Consider the following 26,065-nt stretch of genomic DNA (forward strand, 5'->3'; position numbering starts at 1 on the left):
ACCTTTTCAATGTATTTGTTCAGCACCAGGTTATTAAAAAAAACAAAAAAGAAACCAAAGTAAAAGAACACAATGCACCGTTTTATCATCTGAACACACTGCTCCAATGGTCAAACAGGGTCGTGACACAAAGGTACAGACTTAAACCGAGTCAAACACTACAATGACCTGCTGCTACACATTAATGCAGAAATAAGAGGGTTTGTTGTGCAGCCGAAAGCACTTACATGCTAAATGTCGAGGGTTACCTCACAATGGGTTCTAAAGACATGCGGGGAAGTGGTAGGAAAAGCAGAAAATGAGGTTTTTCAAAAGTGAATCAGTAATTGAGCCTGTGTCGTCATTCCATTGTAAGAAAATGCAACATAATTGACGTTTGCGCATTTTGTCATCATTGACTTCTTCCATGTTTTATTCCAACTGCAGGCATTATTGTTTTGGCTAGAGGATGTATTGTTCACACGAGACAAACGACACAGAAAGATTACGTCTTGGCACTACAAATCATTCATCATTGCAAGACAGAAGAAGATGTAAAGGCATAGACAAAAGTACAAAACAATCATTGACCAAATCGTTCAGTATCGTGGCTGCCACCTGTTATGACTACCCACTAAACAGTCCAAAATTAACACCTTTGAGCTCAGTCTGAACTACTTTTCGTAATTTGCTGAATCAGCTGGGGCTTTAGTGATTCAGCTTACTCAGATATAATAAATGTGAAGAACCCTATGTTCAAGTACAGAAATGTTCAGTATTGCCTTATTGTTTTGTCTACATCTTTGAGGGAACCAGTAATTGGGTTTCATACAGTACCCATCACTTGGTTCTGTCACACTGTAAAGTTTTGTTGGAACTAGGTAACAGTGCGATCCTGTAGATGACAACTTGGATGAAACTATGAGAGTAAATAGTGCCATCAACTGAGGTGTAAGCTGACAACTGAGAACTAGACTTGATCTGGTTTTTTGGAGACAGGGAGAATATTGTTTGGTGTGGTCATCTTGGTGAGTGCGCTGGCACATGAAACGAGTAAAGAAAGACATTGGCATTGTTGTTTGCGGACCTGGCTGCCATGGCTGGACTGAAGCACCCAAAGTAACAAGGCACAACAAGGACTGAGAAGAACAAATTTGCTGTTCAAATGCTCTTGCTGTGTGTTGTGGCTGTTGATGGATGTAGAGTTGGGCAAGGTAACCTGCCAAAAGCAATTCTTTATAGCTGATTTTGCTGTGACAGCTTCTAACAGCTTCTACTTTCATGCTTTTTCAAGCTTAGTCCTTGAAACCCGTGTATAATTTTAAGAAAATCAGAAAAATACATAAAAACTAAAACCCACTTACTAATTGGCTTCTAGCTAATCATTTTTACTAGATAAAGAATGTGGCAAAAATGATGATTATTCTGTAGAAATAGTAAAATATCCTACATGTTTTGTAAAAATCCAGACTTGTACATTTAGACACTTTGTAGACTTAATTAAAATCAATCAGTTTAACTACTACTATCCTAATGACACAGTTATGCAAGCATATATATTATGTGTTAAACAACATTAAGCACCACTAGATGAAATGCAGCCCAGTTGTACATAATCGTGTTGATGTGTATGATGCTATATAATACTATTGTCCCACACACACACACGCATACAAATGAATGAATCACAGTGTATTTGCACCTGATTTGGACATGTGTCCATGTCTGGAAAAGGTCAGCAGTGTTTAGAAAGGATGCACCGTATGCCAGGCAGCCAACCACCACAAAAAACTGCCCCTCCCCCCTAATAATAACCAATCAAAAACAACAAAAACAAAATGTGCAAACCATAAATTAGTGGTACAATCCCAGCCGAGGAATGGTCCAGGATGCAATATGTTAAGGAAAAAAATGGAGACCCTTGAGGACATGCCTGGGGATGAGAACTGCACTGAGACACCCCTGAGTCAGCTGGTTCAGTGGTCTTGTTTGTTGGTCCTGAGGAACCCCTGTATTGGCTGTTTTGCTTAGTTTTTTTTTTTGTTTGTTTGTTTAACAATACTTATTATTCATTATTCATTCACTGACTAACTATTAACATGGCTGTTTATTCACTACAACAGAGAGGAGCTACTCTGACTACTATGGTAAACAATAAACAAGTTAGTTGTTTGCATACACATCTACATCATAAGTTATGAAGATGTTTGCTCCACTCTAGCTGACCCAACAGTTCTCAATTACTCAGGGCTGAACATCGCTTTTAAGCTGAAGGGTGGCAGACCCTGGATGTTGAAGCTCTTTATGGCAGTGTACCTCATTGCATGTTCTCATGACAGGATCTCCAGTTGTTCAGCCTCAACCCCGTTGTTCAGTTACCAGAGAATGTGAGAGTGTACCAAGGCCCAGCACCACAGAGATGGGGAAGAGGGTGGAGCAGCAACCAAGGATGGAGCTGAACATTTAGCGAGAGAACAGAATTGTGGGAAAGGGCCGAAGACACATACCCACCAGAATGCAAGCATACATACACCCTCTAGCAATATATACTGTAAGTTGTACAGTACAAACTGAGAGGCAAGCACACATTAAGCACACTAGGAGTCATACACCATACTCCAGTCAGGCCCTTTATCACAATCTGTCCTAATGTTCTTTTCCAATCCTGGCAAAAACCCCTCTCGCCTTTAGCCTGGACTTACATGGCATCTGCCTTTTACAGTACGATGTTAGCAGGCACATTTGGCCACAGCTAAACAGAAAGCCAGTGAGCCAGGAAAAAGGAATCTCTGTTTTGTGTAGGGCTCTTGGGCATCCCTTTGTTGGGTGCATTTGTACTAATGCCTCTTACTAAAGTCATGCCAAACACTACAATGTAAAAACACACACATTATATATTCAGATGAATCATTGAGTAATTAGATAAAATTGGAGTATGAAATGCATTCATTTTTCTCATGAATTGTTCAGTAGCCCTCTGGAAATTTTAGTCAAGCTCCTTTGACCTAGAAGGCATGTTTTCTTTTCCTTATTTAATTTTTTCTTGTCTGAATACAGTAGTTGTCCCACAGATTCAGCTGGAAGGTGGGCATATCACTGTATTAACTGTTACTCAGCAGGCCTTTAGATGGCACACATTTTGCACAAACTCATTCTACTGGTTCGAGGGGTCAGATAAGTTGGAAAGACAGTACTGAAAGATGAGATTTGGCTTAGTTTCAACTGCACTAGCAGGTGCTAGAGCAGTCGCCCTGTACACCCATATCAGAGTATAACCTCTTTAAGGGCACACTGATGCTGAGGAGTATACCTTTTAACACTGCAATATGTTTTGTTATGTAAAAAAGGTGTGTTCTGGCAAAATATAGTTATGTCAGTGGCTATAAATGTGGACACGAATACGCACTTAAGTATAATAGCATAGAAATATTTTCTCAGATTTGTCTTTTTTTTTTTTTCAAGAACTTATTACAAGTCCTTGCACCCAATAAGCGTATATTAATGAACCCAAAACATCTGTTGATAAGGAAACAAAATAGGGAGGCTGGAAAAGGGAGTACTTTCGAGGATTCAGAAGGGAATGGTGGAGGATTCCTTAAAGGCTGTCTTTGCACTTCAAAAAAGTGCATGTTGATACACAAGTACACATTAGTGCACTTCTAAACTTTACTAAATACCTACGGTCTTAAAAAAAAGTATTTGGAATGTATTTACTATGAGTTTCTACCCACCAATGTAAAACCCTTGTGCTCATTTCAGCTACGTTCAGTATTCCTTTCATTGTGTTTTTTTTTTTTGTTTGTTTGTTTTTTTTTTTTTTGTTACCTCAAGTAATCATCTTAATATTTTGTGCTGTCACATCTACTGGCAAACATGACCAAGTAAGTAAGGCGTGCTGTTACAGCTTGCCACTGGAGGGCAGTCTGCACTTTAAAAATTCAGTATGAGGGTGGAACTGATTGAAGGTCAGTGTGCTTTTTTTTTTCTCCTTCCATACATGATGTGATTACGATTTGGGATTCTGAACAAAAATAGTACAGCCAGAATACACTTAAGCCACGTGAGCCCACAGAGAGGAAACCCAAGTTGGATTGCTTCTCTAAGACACATCTTTGATTGTGTCCTTCTATAATTTACAGTATCATAATAGAAATGTCAGTGCTTTAATTCATGGGCTTGGTAAACATTATCATACATTTCAATGATTTACATAGAGAATGGCAGTAAATGTTGGGGTGTGCAAAGACCTGCCCCATCTGAGACTCTCCTCCATCATTCCCATCAGGCTTTGCACCAGTCCCATGTCACAGGGACATACAATATGCCCTTCACGTATTCACAGGTTGAATCACCAATACAGTATAATGTATTAAACACATTTCATAATGAAACATTCATATGTTATCTACACACTCATACAGAACCCTGCTCTATCAATAAAGAGGGATTTATATGAGACTTCTGTATATTTCACATAAGATACTGTAGGTTCATAATTTTACTGTATGTTTTTTTTCCAAAAATAAATTATGACTGTGAGTTTTGACACAAAATCTCGACAGATTTTCAGTTGACAAAACACACATCTCCTGCAGGAAAACTGAATGATAGAGGAGAGGAATGAGCTGAGTGTCAAATGGAAAGAGATAATATCTGGAGAGGAGGATGAGCATAATGAAAGTTGTGTGTAAGAGGGGGTGACAAAGCTCGGGGAGGATGCCTTTAGAGGGAGGATTCATACTGCAGGAGTTCATAAAGAAGCGGACCGTCCCTGTACCTGATGCCCACCGCATTAGGGCTAATATACTGCAGCACATTTATGGTCCTGCGCAGGCGCCGATCCACAAAGTGTGCATCCCAGGCTGGGTAGCGTTTTCTGGGCATGTCTATCTTGATGAGGGGACCCTCAGGCCGGATGGGTCTGCCGGCTGCATCCACAGGCTCTGTGGACCTCACCTGGAAAACTGGAAGGCAGGTGTCCGTGGCTGTCTCATCTGACTCCACATGTTCCCCTGCCAGACCGCGTGTAGGGGTTGCTTGAGAGCCACGGGGGCCCGGTGTAGGGGCCATGGGCTCGGCCTCGGGGGGTAATGGAAGGCCCCACAGCAGCTCAGCACAGCAGGAACTGGCAAGCACCCTCAGCCGTGGGCCCATGGGATGTAGGACCCCGTAATAGAGAACCATACAGGCCACACCTGAGGCAAAGCACAGGAAGACGCCACAGAGGGCAAAAGAAGCATAGGCGTCAGTGGTGGCTGGGTCACGGTATGCATACCAAAGGGAGCTGAGGATGGCATTCTCTAACAGTACTACTGTGTAATACGCCACCATTCTGTACCGCGTCCGGCCCTCCCGTACATTGAACCAACAGAAGACATAGACCACGCCCACCACCATGTTAAACAGTACCTCCTCCCACTTGGACATGCAGAAGTCGGTGCCGCCATGGATGACCCAGAAAGCCATGGCACACCAGTGGAGCACCACAAAAATGCCAAAGTAGATGTGAAAAACAGAGGCAAATAGGGCAAAGGAGAGCACCCGTGAGGAGATGGTAAAAAGGCGCCAGAAGAGATGCACCAGGGCACCTCGGTAACTCATGCTCTTCTTGTCGTCACGTGAATCACGCAGGAGTTTGTGGTAAGAGGCTAGCACCCAGGCCAGGGACAGGAGGGAGGACATGGCAGAAACACCTGGGAATATAGACAGGGAGAGACAGAGTAATTGCAGAGAAAGACTAAGAATGACAGATACTGATAGATCGTTCTAAAAACAACAAGACTGCAAGAAAATTCCTATTTTAACTATAAAGTATAACACAATAGGAATTGTGGTTTTGTCTTGACTTGGCTGCCATTCGACTCAATGTACGCAGTAGGTTTTATTTCTACTAAAGCAGTTTATTACATTTTTGAAAGGCACATCATTACCAAACTCATCATAGGTTGTTCAGTCAACTCAAGCTCCATTTAGTGCACCAATTCAGTTTCCTTAAGACGTGTAGAATCATAGAGACAGAGCAGCTATATCAACAGCAACCTGCTGCATGAAAAATTATTATCTGCAAAGCAGCAGCAAGGTGCCTCTCAGCAAATGTATTGATGGCACTTCTATAGACACCCTGACAGAGAAGAGCATCACTTGTTATGTCTGAATTACATGAGGAAATTGGAATTGTAAAAGAGGACTCAATAACAAGAATGATGAATGTTGGAATTTTTTTTAGAATGTGCGCTCTAAATAAAGTGATATGTGAGCTTCACAGAAACCTAATTGTCACATAAAATCAGCATCATCTGAAAACTACAGTACAATGCAAAAAAGACAGATAAGAGATGTATCAGACAAAACACAGGAGAATTAGACTGTTAGTGTTATTTGCATAGAGCATTAGGGAACCCCTTACACTGCAGCCACTCAGCCTTGTTGCTCTGGATCATGATGCAGAGCTGCAGCACCAGCTGAGGGGCGCTTTCTAAGAAGGTCTCTAGCAGTCGCAGCATGTTGACATCGGCATACTCGTACATCATGGCCCAGTAAAAACGCCGCTGGTTCTCCTTCTGCCGGTGAATTTGTATGCCAAGATACATGGTGCGGATGTACCTGCAGAGAGAAGACGGAGACAATTAGACAACTCCAACAAAAATTCAGACATAATTCTGGTGTGTCAGAGAATGATGATATGTGACCCAAAGACCCGTACAGCATAAAGTCATAGTTTGCTTGCACATGGCTGAATTTTGACAACACTAGAGGGCATGCTTTGCTACATTTTATAATACACAGAAATATATCCATCTGTATTTATTAGGAGTTTATCACTGGGTTCTGAATTAGTTAAAGGGAAGTTTAAGACTTTTGTGAACACAAGCAACTGACTCACAAAAGCTATAAAAATAAATAACTGACAAAAACAGAAAAATAAAAGAATAAGACCAATGCAATTAGGAGTGAAGAAAAACTCAAATCAAATATACATCAAATATATCAAAATATATCCATCTTCATTTTTAGGTTCTGCTACAAATAGCATCTGTTTTCATTTATTTATTAAGGCATACATAATAATAAATGAATAATCCATCTGGTAAAAATATGTGGATTTCGATTGCTAAAACAACAATAGGACAGAAAGAACAAAAAAATGCAGGTTTACTACACAGTGTCACTGGCTTTTGTAAAGCAGTAGTGAGAAAAGCATCACTGGTATGACCTGATTAAAAACATAATCCTCGCTATGGCCTGAAGGTGTGGTTATTGAGCTTGTTACAGGATGCACATAGTAAGCAAGGCAATAATCTTTCTCTTAAGTGCACCACCTGACCCATATTGTCAGCTGCTGCAGTGGCTATTTTCATAAGTGATGGGTTTCATAATGGTGAAGTGACTCTGGTGAAGCCAGGGAGATGGTAGGTAATGCAGCCGAGAGGTGGCAATTAATTGAATCAAGCTCCTGTTGCAATCTAAGCTTTGCTGCCGTTGCTCTTCTTTATAAGGACAAGACACCGATAGTCACTGCTGAGCAAAAGTGTAATATGCTCAGGACTGTGGTTTAGCTAATTACGATCATTATCTTGTTTGGGTATGGATTTGTTTTGAAATGTAATACTGCAGGTGGAGCCTCCAATTAGCATGGACAGAAGAAGAAGAGAAGTAAACAATAACCATCAAGTGGATCGAAGCTTTGGACATCATGCCACATACTTATTCTGTAAAAACGTCAATCCATCTGACAAAAGAAAATCAAGACAACAAACAAAAGGAAAACAGAAAGTCTGGCAGGCTTTTATCCTCTCCTCAAACATGTTTGACCAAGTCTGGCTGTAGGGAAAAGAATAGCTGAAATCAGTATGATAGTTACAGTAGTTTATAGTTATCTTAACTGTGACTATGGTCATTGCATATCGGGTGGTAGCTGCAGGGTCTATCTGCCTGAGCTGGCAGAGTGGCCAAATAAATCCAGCACTTGATGTGCAGGCAGTCATCCGAGGACAATAGTGTAGCAAGGACAGAAATAGACTAGACAGTGGCACTCCCATGAACAAACTGAGAGGCAATGGATCTAAATTCACTTCCAAAATGTGAGACACAAATTCACTGCAGCATAACAAACAAAACCAGGAAATGCTTATGAGTGTTTTTTTTTTCAACATAATTAGCTTCTGCAGTCACTACTGGAAAAGAGATTATTGCTTAATTTGAAATGAGGTTGAGAACAGTGCACTGTAAAGAACTGTCTAGTAGGGCTTGATTGGGTTTGGTTATTGTTTTTACTGAGAGTTGAACATTAAACAGTTCCTACTGTATACAGTACAAATGAATTGTCCTGGGTAATGGAAAAATGAGTTTCAATGATTGATTATTCTTAGTGATTAGGATTTTTATTGTTTCAGGTTTCAAGGCTTATGTGTTTTTCATAATCATATCTGATGTTTATGTTCTTCTTGACCTAGTATGATCTGCCACTAAGGGACACAGTGTTCTCAAGGGTGTTAGTGAGGAGTATCTGGGAGAAAGGTTCCTTAGGACACTAGGTGTGAGGAAGGGACAAGTATAAGAGAGCACGCCCAGGATGGAGGGTTAACCGTCAAATTAGAACATAGAGTTTTAGAATATAGCCTTATTAGGGAATCACTTTGTAGAACAATAGGGAAGTAAAGACTTAATCATCTGATTATGTAAATGATTATTTGCATTTACTTTGCATGTCTGTATAAGTAGCAGCCTCAGCCTACTAGGAGCTGAGCAACTGGGGAACAACTGGGGAAGACTCTGATCAATTGTGTTCTATTCTGTTTTGCTCCTTTCTTGCAAGAAATATATTCTGAAAAGACAATCTGTCTGCACGCTCTGTATTGCTCATCCAACGGGTTTTGCCACAACACCTGATACCATGAGAACATGTTCACAGTATCTCATTATATGCTGTGAACACAAAACAGGCAAATTCTTTTCTTGTCATCACAAAAAAATCCCACAAAAAAAAAAGATTTAATAGTGGGAGATTTTATTTTGAGAGAAATAAGACACTTTCTAGCAAAAAATAATAAACTTTTTTACTTCCTGCAAGACAGCATCTTTTGCTTCTTCTTTACACAAACCTGGTAAACCCTGCATAGTGTAGTCCCACCACTGGATCATTGGTGTTTGACCATCATGCAAGTGTTTTCTTATGAAAAACAGAATACACATACTGTATACAGTTATTATCCATTTATTGTAACACAAGATACACAATGATGGCCCCAGGAGGATCTATTCCTTCCTTAATACTGTTTCATGCTGCTAATGCACATGGTTAAAAAAAGAAAGGTTCTGGAGGGGCAAGGAAATTTAGGATCACAGGAATAGTGGACTTTCTTGGGACAGTGGACAGGGAGATCAAGAGAGGGGGCACAATGGACAAATGTTTTTTGGGATCGATAGCTCTGGGCTGTAAGAGGCATCATTATATCCAGAGGTAGAGCCTGGCATTCCATGACATTTTCAGTCGAACTGGTAAATGTCAGATGGAACAAGTGAAACCCTCTCTTTCACTAATGACATGCCACAGAGACCTACACAGACTTTTTGTCTTCATCCCCCAATTTCCATTAGTCTATGTGTTCCAGTGATATGTCTCACTGGTCTGTAGGGCCTCCTTCAGAAACAGTCATTTTCATGGCTGCCTCGCTTTGGAAAGAAAAAAAAAAAAAAAAAAAAGCTACAGCCAGGCTAGCAGCTCTGTGGAGATGTACAGCAGCTCATCCAGCTAAAAGGTCGATGTCAGCATCCTAACGTGTTCACAGTAACAACGCTAACATACCGGTGTTTTGCATGTGAATGTGTGCATACAACGCACACCATTTATTTGAGTATAGAACACACCAACATTGTTAGTGCCTAAAAATGCAATGGTCACGATGCTAAATAACAAGATATGGTTGTATATATATACAGTTGCAGTGCTAGAGCATAACATTCATTTTAAACTGATAATTAACAACTCAGCTCTAATTTCAAACAGGGTAATAGAGAGTTCTCCCTGTTCTTAGACAGTATGTGCCACTTTCCTCTCTAGTAACAGTTTGTTAGTTTTTTTTTTTTCACTTGGTATCAAACAAACAAACAAACAAAAAAACTGTTGTACAGTTAAACACTTTGAGTTTCACACCTGTCAGAAAAATCTGAACTCACTCCATCACACTGCCAACACACATATAGTACATGCCTTCACAAGAACCTCACACACATCCCGCAATAGTGATGCACACTGTTAACACTCCCACTGTGCCTTTTCAGATGTAGTAACACAACACTCCCTAAAAATAAGCACACACATGCAAACACACACACACACACACACACACACACTGACATACACGTACTTGTCAGTGCTGTAGGTAATAGGGGATTTCCTGTCTATTCCAGACACATTTGTCAGATGGATCTATCTCTCTGTCTTCCTCCCCCTTGCCTCCCACCCTCAGTCCACTTAAGCTGCGGTCCACTCCTTGATGCTTTCCTCTCCCCCCTTCCCTTTTAGCTCCATAGCTCCTCTCCACGGCTCCTCATGAATTATTTGTGGCAAGATCATAGCAATCGCTCATGGCTCATTAAGCAGCATACGCATGGCCTAACAGCTCAACGCTATGCCGGGGTCATGTTCCAAGCTCAGCCGTCTGCCATTGCTGTCGAGAAACAGGCCACCATTAACCCTCACCACCATGACCACACTACACAAACATGTAGCCAATCGCAATCAAACACACAACAGCTTCCGATTTGCCCACATCTCACTTCACTAACCAAAGGAAGACATCCAGGTATAGACATGAAACTGTAATTACAATCTTTGCATGAGTAGACATCTTGAGATCTGAGCAGGACAGGTGGAATGACACACACACACACACACACACACATCACATGGATGACTGACTGCCTGGCCGTGTTGTTCCTCCCTGTCCTCCACTGACTGATAATTCACCCAACCACATTTACACTAATCCCTTGAGTGCATGGTTATAAGGATCACACACTCACCTAGCTAAGTTTGACAGCATCTAAGTCACGCTCTTGGGAAGGATCAACAGCTCAGACTGCGTTCATATCTTGTCATAAGCTGATTCATAAGAAGATCACAAGTACTATTACAGCAGCATGAAGCAGAGTTTATGCGTTGTCTGTTAACAGGTGGAATCTGGCAAAACACTAAGCATGGGGGACACATAACATGAGCAAGGCCTGAGGGTTTATTAAAAAGTCTATGTGTGGAAGGTGGAGGCAATGCCAGATGCGGTGAGTCACACCCTGAGTCACTCCGAGGGAGTGCACATCGACTCTCAATGAGGTTAAAACCTCCTTTATCAGGGAGATTTAAATGTATCTCCCTATTTTGCTCAATATGTTCACTTCTCTGTTTTTCACTCTTTTCATAATTCTTCCAAACACCCCACTCTGCAACCAGAACAAAATTCAATTTCTGTGTGGACATTTTTCTTCTTTTTGAAAGCTGATTTTTCTCCCCCCCCGAGGATGGTGACGGAGTGTGTGGTGTGTGTGGGTGTGTGTGGGAGGAGTGTAACAGTTATTGCAGGTACTGCCTAGTCATGGCCATTCTGTCTCCTCTCTCCCTCTAAAGTTTTGCTTTCTTTCCACCCTTTCGGTGATTTTTCATCTTTGACACATTGATTTTCAAAACATTAACCAGCAGCTGCTTTAAAAAAATCAATGAACTGTTTGGATTGATTTTTAAGTAAAAATGCTAATGCTGCTTTTCTCTTTATGTTGTCTTCTTTTGGTCTAAGACCAAAATTCACAACTTGTAATCAGTAACAGTAGAGACATAGACATAGAGACATATTTTCTTCCGTTATGCTCCTGCGCAGCCTTTTTGAAGCACTTGTATGTGAGTGCGGCAAAAAGTACTGTTGTGGCATTTTATCAAAGTGTGACAGGAACAGATTTTTCTGTCCCCCAGAGCAAAGTTACCTCACTGGGATGACAGCAGTGGGAACACACAGATCGCTGTCTACCTATGAATGGCTAATAGCATTTCTAGTGATACCCTGTTGATTTTTAAAGACTGTCTTGCCACTCAATCATAGTGAGGTCAGCAGTACAGGCCAGCTACTAAAAACTGACAGGGATTCAGTGTCTTGCTCAAGGACACTTCAGCAGACTGTCTCGCAAATCTGTTTCCTTTTGCCCTTTACAGTAAATGAAAGTATCACAGTTCCAGCGGGAGTTTAACAGCGATGTCAGTGTTGTTATTCATCATTTGCCAATTTGTACAGTGCCAAGGAAAACTGTTATGGAAGCCTTCTCTTCCACTCAGCATCTCAGCTTCAATGTGAGAGAAATAGAAACAAATTTAAAATACAACATTGGTATTTTCAAAAACAGTTAATGCTTATGTATGTCAGTGTCAGGGATTTTTGAACTGGCCTTAAACCCACTGAGGTTCAGCGTAGCTCAGTGGGCTTCTCCCACTGATCCCATATCAGATATGTCTTTATCCTTCAAATAGCAGAAAATAACACTGGATGAAAGTCTGGCTATAGTTAAGATCTGAGTCCTACAGGCTATTTAGATACACTCACATAGAAACACACAACGATCTGTGACTGGTGCCTTTGGGCGATTCCTTCACTGTGAGTCGCTGGAATGTTGAATAGAGACCAGGTTGACATGATGCAAGCTGAAAGCAATGGGGAGCAGCAAGTTGAAATGAGAGATGCTGTGTCAAATCTGCTTCGCCCTGTCAGTTTTTGAAGTGTGTACTGGTTAACCACCTCTGACGTCTTCACTAAATATTATCACTGTAAATAAAACACTTCATATGTATATGGTTTATTAGAAGAGGTGATATATGATTATTTTCCCACAATTCCATTGATTCAGACCAGTTGAGAAAAAAAAAACATTCACATCATGTTCTTGGTCAGAGAAAATGATTATATTAATATTAGAGCAGTTACATTGGTAACCAAATGTTGATTTTGCCAAACAGTATGAGAAAATCAACATCTCCTAAAAATGAAGCAACAGGGTGGAGACAGTTAGCTTAGCTTAGCATTAAGTTAATCAACTATCACTATGAATTAAATATAGAAGAAAAGTGATAGATTTGATACTTCATGTGGCAGTGTCACAAAAGCTTCTGTGCCTGTGTAAACAGCAAACAATGACCTCCAGTACGTATAGTAGCTCTCTGCTCTTTTGCTTTTCCTCTGTGCACAGCCAGTCATTTGTCACCATTAGCAGTGGTCCCCAGATACACCAACTCATTGCACTGTGATCATGTGACATTGTGCCACCACTAAGAAGTAGAAAGCAGAGAGGAGAGGATAGAAAAGAAGAAACCAGATGAATGGACATAAAATGATAAAAATGAAGTAGAGAATAAATGAAAGTGAAGAAGAGGAGGAGTGACGCACACACAAAGAAGAGGGGGAGGAGAGGTACAGGTGTCATGTGATGGAGGCCTTAGAGTCTTCAGATGGATGGACAGTCAGAGTTTCAGGCTGATCTAAGATAATCTGGGGTCATTCTCCAATAATGGACTAAAACATGATACAGGTAAGGAGGTGCAGATTCAGTATCACTACTAAAGAGAAAAGATGCTGCCTTTCAGATACAGAATCATATTGATCTTTTCAGTTGGGCATTAGCAGCAATCATCAGCACTGGGGCTGCACTCTCCAATATCCAGATGGGTAATCAAATGAATGGTGAGCTTAATTAAATGACTGATTTGATTCAACAGATAAAATTGAAGCTGCATAATGCAGCGCTGCCCAATATTATGAAATAGGCATTATTGAGAGACTGTATAGTATACACCAAGCCTGCAGTCACCATAGTCTGAAGTATGTCACATTTCTTAAAACCCCTGTTACAGTAATGTTTACAGCAGATTTTATTATTATTTATATATTAGGCTTCAATTACAGTAATATTTTTTTTTAATTTTACTTTGTGGCCTTCTTCTACCTTAAAATGCTTTTCTTGGAGAAAACCTGTGTGACAGCCTGATGTGACATCCTCTTTCTTTTCCTTCTGTCTGTTTTTCACTCCCCCGTCCTCTACTGTTTTTGTGGCTGCTCCAGAGGAGGGACCAGATTATGTGTGGATTAAGAAAAAAAAAGGCTTGACCCACTTGCTTTTCAAAGAGCACCAAACCAGAAAGGGCCATGTGGAGGCAGGCTTCCATTTAGTGTCAGCATTTCTGCTTTACTGTGCCAGACACTTCTAGCTCATGTTTATTGCTCTTAAGACTATAATTAGCAGGGCAGGCTTATGGTGTTAAAATTCCTTTCTGACTGACTGAAAGTTTTCTGTGTAAATCTTCTCTATAATCACATCTCAGAGTCATTCTTCTTTCAGGGTTTGATGGGCTTGCGTGTAGGTTAGGTGGCATTATGCATTTTTCAAGTCCTGAAGATGGCACAAGAGTGGACGCCAAATCAGCACAGTGGGAGAAAAAAAAGAGGAAGGGAGGACAGAGACAGAGAGGAGAGGCAGTGGAGATAACCGCCCCAAAGAGAGTTGAGGAGAGAATAGAGAGAAGTGACAGTGTGATGTAGTGACAGAGGAAGTAGAAGGAGGCGGGATGCACTGAGAGTGGCATGACACAGACACAAGGCGAAGCTACTAGAGGTAGAAGAGAACCTGTGTGAAAGTGAGAGGAGAGTGAGAGAGGGTGGTGAGACAGAATGAGACCCAGGAGGTAAACTAATCACGAGCACGCAATGCAATTTTCTGGCTCTGTGCCTCCGCTCTACCATACTCCTCCCTCCTTCACTCTCGCTCCCTTCCTCCCACCACGCATCCCCTCTCTTCATCTCAGGGGCTCTTTTTACTATTCTGCTCACACACACTGTCTCTCGCTCTTCTATCTATCAGGCTGTACCATTTTAATGCTCCCCGCTTCTCTTTAGTATTGCCCAATAATCCCCTCTGGGTCCAAAAAATGGATCAAACCACTCTGGCCATCATCAGCATTCAAAAAAATTCAGTGGGTAAAGGAAGAGGGAATTTTAAAAAATGATTATTTCTTACTATTTTTGTGCTGAACAATGTATGAGATCAATGAACAATCCAGGTGTTTTTTGTAAGACATCCCTATGCTGGGCTTAGTGAGTGGCAAGGTGAATGCTGGGAAAATACGCCTATACAGACACCAGGAATAAAGCAAAATGATATAAAACAGCAACTGTCTGTTTGCATCAGGGAGGGTACATGTGTGTGCATAATGTGTGTTTCCCCCGAGGTGAAAGTGTTTAGGAAATGTTTGATATCGTTGCGGTAAAGGTTTGAAAGTGTATTCAGTCTCTTTCCCAAGCTCGGCGGCGGCGCCTGCCTGCCTCGCTGTTTTACAGCGCCTTGATGATGATGATAGATGTTCACTCCAGACATGCAAATAAAGGAGGCGGCTCCACAGAACTGTGCACACGCTTTCACTGACAAACACACGCAGAGCCACAGACACACCAGCACATGTGTATGTTTGACTATGATCAAGTCATCCATTGATATATTAATGTGCCTCTTTAGTTTATATACCCCTGGGAAAATGCAGAAAGCTCCCGCACAGCAGACTCAAAAGTGTCCTATTTTCACAGGCGCGCCGACTGGAGAGGAAGATTAGTCACGTAACATGCTAATTTGAAAAAAAGGCAGGCTTTTCTAAGAGGAAGGTGTGAATGTATGAGAGGAAAGCGAGCTAGCCCATTATTGACATGCAGTGTATATCGCCTCATCCATCATAAGTGACACTGCTATCGCCCCTGAGGCTTATAGACACACACTCACACACACACACAGTAACTATGGGATCCGCTTTTATAAGCTTATCAAATGTTTTCATGTTTGCACAATTGTATCAATGTGCACATCCTCTCTGTCACACTTGTGCCCACATCAACATGCCATTTCTCAAAGCATCTCATGAATATGATGGACGCAGTATAAATAAAACACCTATCATTGCTTCTAAAACACTCACTGCACAAACCTCTTCCTTTCAAGTAAACAGACTGACATACACAATTGCGTGCACACACACACACACAATCACATTTTTTACGCCAGACTTCACACCATCAGACAGTGTCACTATGGGAAAGCCCCGACTCCCATGCTAACCTAAGGGGATCCAGTGACACAAAGCATATGTGTGAACCCCCAAACTGCTAGTCAGTGACAGGCCCGCTGAGCAAAGTGTGTTGTGACAGATCAAAATATCAGCCTGGAAGGTGCAAGGAAGGAGTGAGGGAGACACACAGATGTAGAGAGAGAACACATTAAGTGGCCACTATAACAGCTAATCCAGAGATACTTCAGCTGTGTGAGGGACTTTAAGGTCACAGACAGGCACTAGTCTAACAGGGCTGCACAGCAAAAACTGAGAGAGGTATAGTTACTGACATTGAGAAAATAAATGAGTCATCATAGTTTCTTTGAGGAAACACACGCACACACACAAAGCTATAGTTGGAAAAAATATCTCTCCTGCATATTCCAGCACTTTCAGTCTCATGAATATCTTCCCCCCATCACCCAAACACTGGATAACACAATATGATTTTAATCCTCTGAGACAGTTGCATGGATTCCTGGTGTCACATTTTCCAGCTCTTAAACATTCACGCACACACAGAGTTGCAGACATAGCACACATGCAGAGACTCAAATGCATGGGAACTGCTGGGTTCGCTCTACCTTTCTGGGGTGGGGTGGTGGTCAGATAAAGAAAAGGATGAAAAAACGAGTCAGGGAATAGCGCCAGATCAATAGAGGTATCCTGGGAACCCTTCTTTTCTTTCCTGAATCTATGCAGGGAAGACAGACGCTGACAGGGCAAAGCCTCCTCTAGACACCGGATCTAAGCCTCTGCCCCCTCTGAGGGTCTTCATCAGTGCACAGTGTAAATGACTGGCTGTTTGAATGGATGCAAACATCTCTTGTGCAGTTTTATCTCTCACATCAATAAAAGCAGCGTGTGTAAGATAACAGCTCTATCTTCTTGTCTGTGCCTCAGGGCTGAAAAGGAAAGACCTGTCATTTGTGATAAGGTACATGCTGTGTGTTGAAAAAAAAAACTGAAAATAGTGTGATATGTATGATGCATTGACAGTATGATAAGAGGGATGTGTGTCTTGCAGGAATAGTTCAAAGACAGTAGTGGCGTATTAATGGGATGTCAAAAAAATTATACTGTGACAGGTACAAAGCTTGAAAGTTATTAGTATAAACCACGCTGGATTGTGAGGTGTGAAAATTCTGCAGGTCAGTCACATCTTCTCACATTCTTTAATTGTGAAGTTTCATATAAAAACTTTCAACAGCCAAGATTCAACTGATCATCAACACAGGTTCACTGTCTTCCCCGATGCACACCTTCATTCTAAAAGAACTAGTGCGCTGTTCAACTCAAACAGAGCCATGTTTCTCTGCACAAAGACCTGTTTGAAATGCCATGTAACATGATGAAACATTAGTGATTATGGCTACAGAGCACTTCAGAATCAGTGGGAGGACAGAGAGCAATGGGAAGAAAGAAGAGAAGGTCTGTGTCTGTTTGCCTGTAAATCACTAAGTAAGTGAATGTGAAGAAGAAGTAATGTGAGTGAAACAGATACATCAAAGATGGAGTTGATGTTTTACTTTTATTGTCACATATTTACAGAAAAAACAGCCTTTGAAATATATAGATCTCTTTTTTTTATTGTGAAAAACTGTATAACAGGAACCATGTCAATAGCAAATACAATAAGATCATATTATGAAAGCAATACTGCTTATAATACTTAAAGACTAGATTTTATTTCTTTTACAACATTTGTTTTAACTCCATAATATTATGGCTGAAATTGCCTCAACTTACCTTTTAAATGTGTTTGAAACTCAATAATAATCCTTTCACAGTGTAGAGTGTATACTGCTTTGGCAACATTATGTTTTAACAATAATTTAAAGCTTATTTTTGAATTGCATGCAGACAGCGAGAGAACATCAGAGAGAGCTGACTCTCTGACTCCTACAGCAGAAATTGCTAAGTGATGGTAACTGGACTCCAACATGTTGCAGTCTGGGAAGTCTCCTGATGAATAGGAGGGAGAGAGGCCAGCAAGGGAGGGATTGGAAGGACGACAGGAGAAAACCTAGCTGTGTAATGTGCGGGCACAGTGCCAAGGCGTCCATTTCATTCACAAAACCCCCAAGCATGTCCTGCCTTAGGCTGAACAATCTGCTCCTGCTCAGCCCTGGGGAGAAAGGACGGAAGCTTCTCTTCTCCTCCTTCTCCGTGTTCACGTTTATCCTTTCCTCTTCTTTTTTTTTTCTGCTTTTTACTTTTTGCAAAGTCCTACGATGTTGGGTTATTATGCAGCTTCGTTTTGAAAGTGTCAACAAGACTGAGCAGCCAAACTTGTGTTGCTTTGTGTATCCCTGGCTTAGTTTATTAAAATGTTTTCCAAGTGTGAAATGAGTCATTTGGCACTGAACAGCTTGTTTTTTTTATTTAAAATTTCCAAAAAAATGTTAATTGTGCCTTAAGACTGACCATTGGCTGCATGCTTATGCAACTGCTGTAATTAACTAAACCAAATTACATAAAGGGCTGTGTGCCACTACTTCTTCCTCCTAAAGTTACCGAGGCTCTAAAATTGAAAAATGTGGTTTTCAATAATCCATAAAGAGCAAGACATCCCACATGTTGCAGTTTAACTCTCCCTGACCCTGAGTCAAAGGAGTTCCTCCGGCTTGTGTCGCACACAGAAAGATGTATATGTATAAGATGCTCAAAACATAACTTACATCACTTTGGTTGAGATATTGAAGCCCTTCCTCCTCCTCCAAAACTCCGTGCAGCCCTCTCTCCACCTTACAAAGCACACACAGAGCCTGAGACATAACTGAGCCAACAAAATGGCAGAAGAAACACAATGTGACAATGTGGGGAATCAAAATCCTCAAGCCAAGCGTGGAAAAAATTGCAATATTTTTTATTGCTTGTAGTTTGATTTGCACTTAACGTCAAAACAGTAGAAATTTCTCACGACAAACCTACATATTACATACAGACACTGCCCTTGTTCGCAGAGTGAAAATGTACAGCTTGCAGTTGCCCCACGGACACACTGAACATCCACACACAGTCACAGCACATTAGAGTAAACCACCTCAAATGTGTGTTTTCATTTACCGTACAAGAGCTTAAGCCAAGTGACAGTCACACACAGTAAAGCGTAAGAAGTACAACACACACCTGAGCTTGATGCTACATTTGCTATGACTCATAGCTGTTGTGTGTTTGCATCTGTAGGAGTGTGTGTGTGTGTGTGTGTGTGTGTGTGTGTGTGGGTGTACTGTTTCAGAAGACAAATCTAGATACATTTCCTTCCCAAGATTAACCTTATGCGGTCCTGCATATATACGTGCCTGGATACAAACCACATGCATGTTTGGATTTTTATTTTTATTATCAACAAGCTAAAAATTATGCATATTGCTTCACAGTAAAAAGTGTGGGTGGGCTGCAAAAAAGATGCCGGGATATAAACAGGGAAAAACTACTTATGCAGTGTGACTTTGAGTTTTAAGTGGCAGCTTGGAGCATGACTTTAGAAGGTGGTGGGGAGCCAGAAGAAGAGCGTAGAGATGAGGAGGAGGAGAGGGAGAGAAAGGAGGACAAAGATGTGTGGGCCTATCTCTGGAAGGACGGTGGCTCTAATCAGGACTGAGCAGCTGCTATTACGCCAGTGCTCTCTCAGGGACAGCAGGCAAAACCCTACTCATGCTTTTATATCAAGGAGAGAAAACCTAAATCACACAGGATACTCTTAAAACAGCACAAAGCTCTTGAAAAACCATAAGGTGAAACCGGATTTTCTTGTGTTTCTATATTAAAGCATTGTGAGATCTGATCTACAAATGAAGATAATCACAGGACATTTGATGAGTAATCTTCCAAGAACTTAACTTATTTGGACACAAGTCATGTTCACCAAAGACGTGATAATTGACCATTAGCTCACCCTCTCATGGCAGGCACATTAAATTGTGCATTTCTATTTTTTTTTAACCTTTATTTAACCTTGTAAAATCAAATTTAGGGCAGCAACCTAACCTCTTAACACAGTGAAGCAGTGAGGCTGTAGTCATGCAATTAAAGAGTGGGTTTAGTGTTTTTTTTTTTTTTTTTTATCTTTTCCTAAGCATAAGAGCAGAAACGTAAGGAATATATTAAACAATATGTTTACTCATTCTATGGTAAGCTGCAATCATTAGCATGTCCAGCCAACAAGCTTACAGTAGCAAACCTAGGAACACATCATTAATTGACTACATCAATTTGTGGGGTTAGAGGTTAGGCTCCATTAAAAACAGCCCTGCGACTAACGACTAACACAACCGCTGTGTAGGAGCCTATTTACCCACCCACAACATAAAGAAGCCAGCAATGGATGTTATCAGATTTTAAAATAACATTGGCAACTGTGTCTTCCTATTAAAGGGTTAGGATTACCAGTTTCCAAAGAAAGAATTAATGGACGTTGGACCTGTGTGTGTGTACTCGCACTTCTTTGTCTCTGAGGATCATTTTGAGCATGAATCTGAGGACATCTTGGTCCTGTCAGACTCCTATGTGATGGTTACCACTTGGTTTTAGGATTAGGGTTTAGTGAATATGTAGTTAGATTTGAAACCAAGAGCTACTTTACTTATAGTCTACAGAAGGCCAAAATATTTTTTTGATAAAAAGATGTCTTCCAATTTTTACCTTTTCATCCAAACTTTTCAACATCGTCACAGCACACAAATTGTTTTTAATGCAAGTCACCAACTTCCCAATCCCTGTAGCAACAACACCCAGAAACACCTCACGCTGAAATATTACATAGCAAATGGGAAGCGACAGTCTCTCGAAAACTCAGCAGTTTGTGAAGAAAAACAAGCTGTCAATACCAGCGCCCTGGAAGCACATGAAACTTGAAAGGCATAGAGAGACAGACAGATAGTGACAGAGATGGAGAAACAGAAAGAGTTCGGAGACAGAGGGAGAACATACTGACATTGTCAGATTCCTCACTGTGGGCTGAGGTGTCCATCTCTAACAAGAAAATGTTCATTCATATCTAAAGTGGGCAGCTGAGTCACAAGAACAACACTCTGCAGGAACTGCTAAAAGCTGGTTTGGCAGCTTTTTAAACTACCAACAACAACAAAAAAAAAAAACAACCATGGACTTAAAAATCAGAGCTCAACCCTTTCATCTGACAAACTCATGGCAACATTATACATTATACTCCAGTGAACAACATTTATAAGGTCACTGGAGTTGCTGAGGTGCAGGCTAGATGTTAAATTTTGACCTTACAGTAGTGTTGGCAGAGCAAACCATTTTTTTGCATTGTAGGGAGATAAAATGAAATTGTTTTTGACCACTCTGACAAGGAAAATTAGCAACACAAAAATAACAAGCTTTTATGTGACTCCCAACTAGTAGGATACTAGGATACTACAAAATTTTCTTAAATATGTATTTGGGACAGATTATTCCAGCAGATAGTTTAAAAAGTAGTTTTCCTCAATTGTCATCATAGTAAAAGCAAAAAACAAAACAAACAAAAAACTTTTGCACAGTTTATAAAATATTCTGTATTTCCACAGGAACCACGCAGACTGTGTTTGATATGCCCAAGTGTGACATACATATAATTTGCTATCACATACTGCCATCTGTTATGTCGGAAACAACTGTTTGCATGTGTCAGATATTCTGAAGAAGTTATGAGGTCTAATTTATTCATAAGGTTTTTGTTTTGCAAAAATTATCACAAGAAAATTCAGTGAATAATAAATGAGAACAAATACTAAGGAGATTCTGTATAGCACTGTTTCTACGTCAGGAGTCAACATGATATATACTACACAAGACTCCTCGACTTGACTTGCAGGTGGTTGGGTTCGCACAACATGACAATGCATGTTATTGGTGTAAATAGATGAATAGATGTAAGTAGGAATTTTGAAACAGATAATGTAATTTCTCTGCTTTACATTAAGGATTTTATCATGGATAGAGCGTTGTGTTGGTTCACAGCTCTGACATCACACTTGCGTTCGCTGATTATCAGCTTCTTCATTCATTCTTCACAATCACTGCCTTATTCATCAGCTGTCTTGGTACCAACTGACCTATGCCTCAACATTTCTCACTGTTACTCTCTTGACACTGTCATGCCAGTGCCATTTGCTGCCGTCATGACCCCGGGCTCCTCATATCTGTCACTATGTCTTGTACTGTTTATTTAATTAAGACTTACATGTTTGTGTGTTTGTGAAGGGATATTGGTTTTCTCAGTCATTTCTGCCTGGATTCTTGGAGAATTGCCTCAATAACTGGAGCCTTCTCCACAACCGCATTTTATAACCACTGTCTGTTCACTGATATGACCCTGATGGAGCAACATTTTTAACAACAAACACCAACAGCAGAAATCAATCAATGTAACTGAGCTGCTGCGATTAGTGTGTTCACATTTAAATGTTAGTGGTAAAATTAAACTCTGGATATGTTTGATATCTGAATTCAAATACGAATGACCTAAAAATGACACAGTGCTTACATGTGACAGAACGAACTGCACCAAGGCCCCTGAGAGCTTCATGTTTGCGCTAATATTATTTGGAGTTTGTTTGGAAATATGTGCCACAAACATATAAACTGATCTGGCTGTTAAATGTATGAATGTCTTCAGGTACTTTTCTCTTTGTCAGCAACCACCTCCCCTCATTTAGTAAGTATTTCTCTCACAGTTAATAAACAAGCTAATTCTGGTGACCTTTGCCACTGGTGTCCCTTGATATGCATTCCCTCTGTGCCAGGGGTTGTGATGCTTCCTAAAACTAAACATCTGGGAGTAGATAATTAGCTACCGTGTGTGTATGTGAATGCTTATGTGTGATTGCACCTAGGTCACCTCCCCAATTCACATCAGACCACATCAAACGACTGCATCTCAAGTCTGTGACACACTTTCATCAAAGGCAGCACACAAGAGAGCGAAATCTCTTCAGAAAGGCTCAATATGTTACGGTTGGGTTGCGTTTCTAAAGCAGGCCAGGATATAAGCAGCACGATAAAGCACAAAACATGCCGCACAAATGCACACACACATACACACACACACACACACACACACAAATGTACAGCTGTAAATGAAACCAAGTCTGAAAGAAGAGACACACAAGCTGTAGTCAGTAAATATACACAAAAACAGCACTGTGCACCAAAGTACAGGCTGCTGCACACTATTTGCAGAAGGGACTGCAGTGCAAACACATGCAAACACCTGCAGACCTCTGAAATTGTAGGCTTGTATTAAAGCTTGCATTTTCTTGGTTTTTTTTTTTTTTGCACTGTATTCTGCCTAGGGTTTGTCTCTATCTAAGTGCAAGACAAGGCAAGGTTGGCTTCAAACAGTCTTCTTCCTTCGAACAACACATCACAGGCCTGTCAGCTCTACCTTTGAAACCTTCACTTGGGGTGTGTGCATGCTCCAAGTGAAGGCTTCAATAGTGGTTGCTCAGCTTCTGAGGATGTGCATTGACCCACAGTTAGTCCTAGCACCACCAAATGACCACAGCTTCATTTTACAGATGCAAACGACAAGCAGGACTGAGAAATATCTAGGAAGGTAAGTTTAAGTACTGGCTTATAAACTGTCTGTGTAATAACGAAAATACAATGATCAAGATCAATTTATTGCTAAACCATGCTCAGCATAACAAAGCTTAAGCTAAATGATGCCTTAGATTTCATTTCAAATGAAGGAAATCTTCACAAATTAGACTTAAGCCTGTGAAGTACTCACTATCTTATTCTGCAATTCAAGGCTAGGAGTTGAACAGATAAGTAAAAAAAAAAAAACTCATACTACAACCAAGACAGGAATAGCTTTAGCCAGGTCAAGTCATGCTGTGTAGACAGTGTAAAAAGATGTGATGACAATATTTAAAAGTAAAAACTCACAGCAATATCAGTAGGCATTCATGAGCCCTAGACTGAGATCAAAACCTCTATGCATAGTGCATGGGCAGAGGCGTTTCAGAGTCTCTTTCATGACTCCTCTTCTAGTGACCCACTCTGAACCTGTCTGTGTTTTGCCTTCATTTCTTTATTTCTTTGCTTTTCACTTTTCAGGCCATTAACATCGTTATCTTTGTTTTCTTATTTTCTGTGTTTTTCCCTTTTTCCCTCTTCTGCCATATTTCCCTTCAGTCCTTTCAGCCAATTTTTTTGTCAGTGCTCTTTTTATGCAAGCAAAAAAAAAAACATTCCTGCCAGTGCGATGACAAACGGCTTTGTCGCTTCTCTTTCCTTGATGTTTTTTTAATGCTGGAAAAGTGATGTAACAGCATAAAATCTTTTTTTTTTCTGTATATGAGAATAACCATCAACATCATGTTTCATGTTGCAAGTGCTAATACTAACTTTAAAGAACAACGAAAGCTTTTAATTGTTGCTCAAATGAATTTTGGGCAATTATGAATGCATGTATAAACAGACCCTTGTTTTGTTTGTTTACCCCTCATATTGTGTATCATCCTGTTTCACAATGTGTTTTGCACCACTGGGTTGCTACTGTGTCCTGTGGTGAATCAGTATATGGCAGACACTGTGGAAAAGATGCAAGAATATCTTTCAAACATTTTCCTGCTTCTGTGAACAATAGGAGGGCTTCCCACAGTTGTCTCTGTTAATTAGCTCTTCAAACAGACCAGGGTCTGTTAAAGACAATCTTGCCTAAATTCATGTTGAATGGAGCAACAGTGGCACACATCTAAAATCTTTTTTTAACCATGCGTTTGGCTTGTATCCCTCCTTACTTTGGCAGTCAAATAAGATGTTGACAGCCAATGTGTTTCTAGCCTGCTCAGCCCAAGTGTAGTTTAGCCAAGAAGCCAATGCTTGATTTACATTTATATCAATAACTTTTTAAAAATAAAAGTTAAACACTTGTATTTCAATTAAATTTATCAAAAGACACTGAAGCCACTGAAGTGCGGATAAGTGTGAGCGAGATCTGAGGTCAGCAGCATACAGAACTCGCAATGATAATTTCAGGTTTGTTGAGTTTTTTTTTTTTAAAATCCTATACTACCAGTGCCACAGATCTTATTTCACATACTGCATGTTATTGCGTCTATGTGATTTCAGAATAATCTGGCCGAACTAATGTTATCTAGCTTCTCCCTCAAATGGTGTATGTTAGTAGTACATGAGCTTTTGTCTTGAGTCCACCATCATCCCTCTAACCCCAGATCTCTCTGTGCCGTGTCAATTTTCTCTGTCTCCAGCAGGTTGTGTATGAGCGAGTGGCTGTGAGAGAAACTGTAATTTCCTGGGAGAAGCAGAGAACTGGCTCAGTAACGGTACAGCCTCAAGCCTTACATACAGCTCCTTTACACAATTTCCAGAGGACCCACCTGAAAGCAGAATGATACCTGGCAGGCAAAAAGAAAAAAGAGCTGCCATGTAATGGTGCCTGGTCACAAGATAATCACATGTACTGTCCACCCTTGAGCTCTGGCTGCAGCATAATCCTGGAAATGGCACTAAAATAAGATTGAACTGCTGAGATGTATTATGTGGGTCGTTAGTATAGCCTGTCATTCTCTGTGCATTGATCCAGAAGAGGTACATCATAAGAAATGTCAAAATTACTGTACCCTAACATCAACGTGACTCTTTATGACTCTTTCCCAGTTATCCTTCTCACTTTCACATTTTAATAGGAGCTAAAAGGGGGAAATATAAATAAATATATATATATATAGATATAATAGGTAATCTGTTTCCTTTGCTGCTAGATTAAAGTTTAGAAGTATTTTAAGCAAATGAATTGTTTTCCCTAAAAACATGCATTTAATCTTGTAAGAAGTAAAGTAGGGGTTCCCAACCTTTTTATATTATGACACCTTCTCACAGTATGAACTGTGAGAAGTGGTGAAGGGGTAGGAGAAGCCTGAAGGAGTATGAAAAGGCAAATTTTTGAAAAATACTAGACTAAAAATGTTAATCACCTCATAT

At 40.5% G+C, this 26,065-nt stretch overlaps 1 protein-coding gene across 1 annotated transcript in view; it reads right to left on the bottom strand.

Annotated features, from left to right (window-relative positions):
* Positions 1 to 4,679: 4,679 nt before the first annotated feature.
* The window catches only part of xkr6b (XK, Kell blood group complex subunit-related family, member 6b), a 38,980-nt gene continuing 17,594 nt past the window's right edge, over positions 4,680 to 26,065 (bottom strand). Inside the window, exons 2-3 of the mRNA XM_026318757.1 lie at positions 6,386 to 6,582; positions 4,680 to 5,672 (exon numbers count right to left, since the gene is read on the bottom strand). Of these exons, the coding sequence (XP_026174542.1) occupies positions 4,702 to 5,672; positions 6,386 to 6,582 (1,168 nt within the window). The 3' untranslated portion in view covers positions 4,680 to 4,701. The remainder of the gene's footprint in view (positions 5,673 to 6,385; positions 6,583 to 26,065) is intronic.

Source organism: Mastacembelus armatus, chromosome 24 (genome assembly GCF_900324485.2).
Source record: "Mastacembelus armatus chromosome 24, fMasArm1.2, whole genome shotgun sequence".
In the NCBI taxonomy this organism is placed as follows: Eukaryota; Metazoa; Chordata; class Actinopteri; order Synbranchiformes; family Mastacembelidae; genus Mastacembelus; species Mastacembelus armatus.